We start from the raw sequence: 5,552 nt of genomic DNA, 5'->3' as shown, positions 1-5,552 counted from the left end.
TACTGTTGTAAGCCGCCCTGAGCCGCTTCGGCGGGAGGGCGGGATAAAAATCAAATAAATAAATAAATAAATAAATAAATAAATAAATAAATAAAACCTGGTTCTCCCAGATTAGAGTCCGCAGTCTTAACCACTACACCAAACTGGCTCTGGATGGCCCAGGGTAGCCCCGTCTTGTCGGATCTCAGAAGCTAAGCAGGGTCTGATTCTTACGACACCTTCATGCATGCACTTGATCATCTCTCAAAATCAGCAGTTTCCCATTTGCAACTTCCATTGATTGTGCTTTTCGGTTCCGTGCAAAGTATACAGGAAAATCAGATCCCACCTGGCCCCACCACACCTCCCTGGATGATATCTGGACAAAGGTCCAGTACGGCTCAGAACATATAAACTTCCCCACAATTACCTTTTTGCTTATTTAGGAAGGGCGGAGAAGGCCAGGGGCTTCTCGCCACCGAGCCCTTGGAAGGCGGCTGGCTTGTGGCTGCCGCCGCTGCCCCATCGCCCGCCTTCTTCTGACCGGCTTTGTCCTTCGTCTCTTCGGCAACGGCGGAGGAAGAGGAGGAAGACGGGTCAGTGTTTGCTTTCGGTGCGGTGAAGGGACACTTCAGGTAGGAGGCCGAGTCCGCGAGGTTTTCCCTATTCATCCTGCTCTCCTTGGAGCTATTTACATGGTAGTTCGAGGCGGCCCGGCTTTCGTTCCGGGAGTGGTTCTCCTCCTGGATGATGTCCATAATGACTGGCTTCATCAAGGGGGAGTCGTGCTCCCGTTTGGGGCTCTCCTCGGAGGCCGAAGAAGCATCGCACGACTCGATGATGAGCTCGCTGTCCAGCTCGGCCTCGCGCTCCTCCCTCAGGATGCTGTACTGTATGGAAGGGGAGGCCGGGGACGGGGGCGGGCCGCTACTGTGGCTGAAGGTCATGTAGTTGGAGTGGAGAACCTCCTCAGCAGCTAAGGGGTCTTCCGAGACCAGCTCTATTTCCGAATCGCCAGATTCGGCACTGCTCGCCTCGTTGTCAATGGGAGGGCCGCCGGCAGGAAGACTCGACTTGCTTTGCGGGTCTCGTTTTTCCGGCATGGCCGCGGGCGATCGTTGGCCTCCGGGGCGTTCGTGGGGAAAGCCCTTGGCTTCTTTGATGGCATTGATGAGTTCTTCCTCAGACAAGCTTCCTTTCCCTTGGGACTCTGAGCCGGATGGTTCTGGAACATCAAGGGAGGAGGAGGCAGAAAAGAAAGACAAGGAAAGGAGAAGGAGATGAGACAGAGTAAGAGAAGGGGACCAAACAGAGAAAAAGAAGAAAATATTCGTGTTAGCGAAAAATCCGTTTTTCCGCTTTTCCCCAGAGAGCGTTAAAAAAAAAAAACCCAGCTGACAACTGCAATAAAACCCATTCAAGTTAGTACAAAAGGCATCAACCCTTTAACATAGGCATAAGAACATAAGAGAAGCCATGTTGGATCAGGCCAATGGCCCATCCAGTCCGACACTCAGGTCCTTTCTGCACTTGGATCTCATCCCTGGTTTTATCAGAGTTCAACTCGCGACACAGTGCCTTGCATTTATCCCTGGTTATAACAGCATCCGTTTATCCCAGGACAAGACTTCCAGAAAGCTTTTGATAAAGTTCCTCATCAAAGGCTCCTAAGTAAGCTCAAAAATCATGGGATAGAAGGACAAGTCCTTTTATGGATCAAAAACTGGCTAGTTCATAGAAAACAGAGAGTGAGTGTAGGTGGGCAATTTTCTCAGTGGAGGGTGGTAAGCAGTGGGGTACCGCAGGGATCAGTACTTGGTCCACTGCTTTTTAACTTGTTCATTAATGATTTGGAGATGGGAGTAAGCAGTGAAGTGGCTAAATTTGCGGATGATACAAAGTTGTTCAGGGTGGTGAAAACCAGTGAGGATTGTGAGGCACTCCAAGAGGATCTGTCAAGGATGGGCGAGTGGGCGTCAACATGGCAAATGGGGTTCAATGTGGCCAAGTGCAAGGTGATGCACATTGGAGCCAAAAATCCTAAATATAAATACACATTGATGGGGTCTGAACTGGCAGAGACTGAGCAAGAGAGAGATCTTGGAGTTGTAGTGGATAACTCACTGAAAATGTCGAGACAGTGTGTGACTGCAATAAAGAAGGCCAATGCTATGCTGGGGATTATTAGGAAGGGTATTGAAAACAGATCAGCCAATATAATAATGCCCCTATATAAATCAATGGTAAGACCTCATTTGGAATACTGTGTGCAGTTCTGGGCACCACACCTTAAAAAGGATATTATAGCTTTGGAAAAAGTGCAGAAAAGGGCAACTCGAATGATAAAAGGGTTGGAACACTTTAGGACGTCCTTCTTCACCCAAAGAGTGATTAACACTTGGAATTCACTGCCACAGGAAGTGGTGGGTGCTACAAGCATGGATGGCTTCAAAAGGGAATTAGATAAGCATATGGAGCAGAGGTCCATCAGTGGCTATTAGCCACAAGGTATAGCTAGGGGCTCTGGGGCAAGTGATGCTCTGTCTTCTTGGTGCTTGGGGGGGGGTCAACAGTGGGAGGGCTTCTAATGTCCTGGCCCCACTGGTGGCCCTCCTGATGGCACTGGTATTTCTGGCCACTGTGTGACACAGAGTGTTGGACTGGATGGGCCTTTGGCCTGATCCAACATTGGCGTCTCTGATGTTCTGATGATGTTCTGAAGTGTGGGGCGAAACCGGGGTGACTTCAATGTAATGTGGAAACAAAAAATACCCCAAGATAATTACAGGGGTGAACTCGAGTGTAGTATATAGAGTGTAAGTTCGGGGACAGGGTTGAACCAGGATTTAAGGTCTAGCGCGGAATCATCCACAGTCACACAGTAGATGCTATTGTCATTCAGCTGCTATTGTAGTTTGTCTGCTAATGTCATTCGGGCATCTGAAATCACTTCACTTTCCAATAAATAGGACAGGTGGACTCCCACTCTATCTATATCTGACGAAGTGAGCCGTGACTCGTGAAAGATCATACCCTGCCACGTATTTTGTTAGTCTTTAAGGAGCTTTAAGAAGCTGCGGTGGCTCAAGTGGTTAAGATGCTGAACTGCAGGCTGTGGAAGGTCAGTAGTTTAGCAGTTCGAGACCCGGGTGCCGCATGATGGAGTGAGCTCCCATCTCCAGTTCCAGCTCCTGCCAACCTAGCAGTTCGAAAGCAAGAAATTGCAAGTAGATCAATAGGTACCACTTCGGTGGGACGGTAACAGCGTTCCGTGCGGCTTGGTGTTTAGTCATGCCGGCCACATGACCACGGAAAGGTCTTCGGACAGCGTTGGCTCTTCGGTGTTGAAACGGAGATGAGCACCACAACCCTAGAGTCAGATTCAACTGGCTTTCGAGCAAGGGAACCTTTACCTTTACCTTTTTAAAATGCTCCTGGACTCTTGCTCTTTTCAAGAAAATGCATCCACCTAAAACTGAATCAAGACCTAGATTTCCTGTCTCATTACCAATGCTGATTTCTCCATGGCTACTACCTCTCTGCATATCACACCTAATAAACCTGCTATTGTCATTCACCTGCTATTGTCATTTCCCTGCTAATATCATTCTGCATCTGAAATCACTCTGCTTTCCAATATATAGAATAGATGGACTCACATTCTAGCTGTATCTGAATAAGTAAGCAGTGTCTCATGAAAACTCATAACCTGCCACAACTTTTGTTATTCTTTGGCCCCTGCCACATGGGGGGGGGAGAACATCCAAAGTGCGGCGAGGGCCACACCAAAAGAGACCACAGGGGGCGGGATCTGACAGACCCCCGGAGCCGCCGTGCAGTTGCTCCCCGGCCGGGGGGGGGGGAGCCACGGAAGGGAGGGCAAGGCAGCCAGCTGCGCATGTGTGCGCATGCGCAGTTCGGCCAGGAGCCTCGATTGCTCCTGAAGATGGGCGCACCAGCGATCTCACGGCGGCGCTTGCTGCGTCGTTTCAGGTAGGTCCTACCTTTTTCTAGGTTTTTTTTCTATGCGCATTTTCGGCCTAAAGGGCCGGATCGGGGACGGGTGTGCGCCGCTTCCCAGATGTTGCAGTGTGATCGCACCCGTTTGCTGCGCCCCCGATCCGTCCCTCTTCCGGGCCTAAACCTGCCGTGTGACCGGGGTCTTTAATGTGCTATTGTACTGTTAACTCTTTTCTACTTTCATGTATTCTTGACACTTGAAGGCCTTACATGCCATACCTAAATACTTATCACTGCTTTTGCTTTCCTCCCTCTTAGTAACGGCCCATCTTGCATTGCCCCAGCAAGAAAAAAAATTCAAATCCTATAAAAACACAGCTTTTGGAAGGAGAATAAATCACGCAAAGATAGGAAGTTATGTGCGCTCTTTATTCTCTTTGCATATCCTCTTTCATTAGCACAGAGTTTAGGTTAGCTCGGGGGCAGAGCTACATTAGACTACTGCAACATGCTCTACATAGGGCTGCCTTTGAAGACTCTCCAGAAACTTCGGGTGGCCGGAGAGGCAGGGCTTCTGTGCAACGACCTAGTTGAATACTCAGGGCTCTCTCTGAGTTTCGCTAGCTTTTGGAGCTTTTTAGTGGACTTTTTTGACCTTTCCGGACATACCGGACGGGTCAGGGGTCTCTCCAGTACCTCGGGTGTAGGAAACTGGCAGCAGAAGACTTTCATCTGAGCCCCCCGCCTGTGGCAACAGCGGGAGATCGTCTTGATGCAGAAGCTTCAAAAGACCAGCCATGTTAACACGACTGGCAAGTTGTAACAACCCCAAATAAGGGCTTCCACACCTCGTCACCAGGGATTTTTTGGTAGAAAAAGCCCAGCAGGAACTCATTAGCATAACAGGCCACACCCAACAGCAGAAACTCATTAGCATAGTAGGCCACACCCTGACAGCACAGCACATTAGCATAGTAGACCACACCCCCATGTCACCAGAAGTGTGGTCATCCAGCCACACCCACCTTTTGCTTCTTATTTTGTTTAGCTTGTTTGTTGTCAAACTCAGGGCTCTTTTTGGAGCAGGAACCCCTTTGCATGTTAGGCCACACACCCTGAATGTAGCCAATCCTAATGAGTTCCTGCTGTTGGGTGTGGCCTATTATGCTAATGAGTTCCTGCTGGGCGTGGCCAACTCAGGAGCCAGCCGGAACTCCATTCCTGTGCGTTCCTGCCCCAAAATAGCCCTGCTCCTCACTAACATCCTTGGCAAAGATTTAGTGAGTATTTTTGGCTTTTCTACTAACCTTAAACTTGGAAAAGAACATTTGACTGCCCCCATAAACCTTCCCCAGAGAACATAAGAACATAAGAACATAAGAGATGCCAATGTTGGATCAGGCCAAAGGCCCATCCAGTCCAACACTCTGTATCCCACAGTGGCCAGAAATACCAGTGCCATCAGGAGGTCCACCAGTGGGGCCAGGACATTAGAAGCCCTCCCACTGTTGACCCCCCCCAAGCACCAAGATGACAGAGCATCACTTGCCCCAGAGTCCCTATCTATACCTTGTGGCTAATAGCCACTGATGGACCTCTGCTCCATATGCTTA

General features: G+C 49.4%; 1 protein-coding gene across 1 annotated transcript in view; it reads right to left on the bottom strand.

Annotated features, from left to right (window-relative positions):
* Nucleotides 1-773, bottom strand: part of RTN1 (reticulon 1) — a 91,080-nt gene extending 90,307 nt beyond the window's left edge. Inside the window, exon 1 of the mRNA XM_015423081.1 lies at nucleotides 410-773. Coding sequence (XP_015278567.1) covers nucleotides 410-752 — 343 coding nt within the window. The 5' untranslated portion in view covers nucleotides 753-773. The remainder of the gene's footprint in view (nucleotides 1-409) is intronic.
* Between the last annotated feature and the right edge of the window lie 4,779 nt (nucleotides 774-5,552).

Source organism: Gekko japonicus, unplaced genomic scaffold, assembly GCF_001447785.1.
Source record: "Gekko japonicus isolate JY-2015 unplaced genomic scaffold, Gekko_japonicus_V1.1 scaffold345, whole genome shotgun sequence".
Taxonomy (NCBI): domain Eukaryota; kingdom Metazoa; phylum Chordata; class Lepidosauria; order Squamata; family Gekkonidae; genus Gekko; species Gekko japonicus.
The sequence above is the reverse complement of the archived record's forward strand: the minus strand, read 5'-3'. Positions and strand labels throughout refer to the sequence as shown.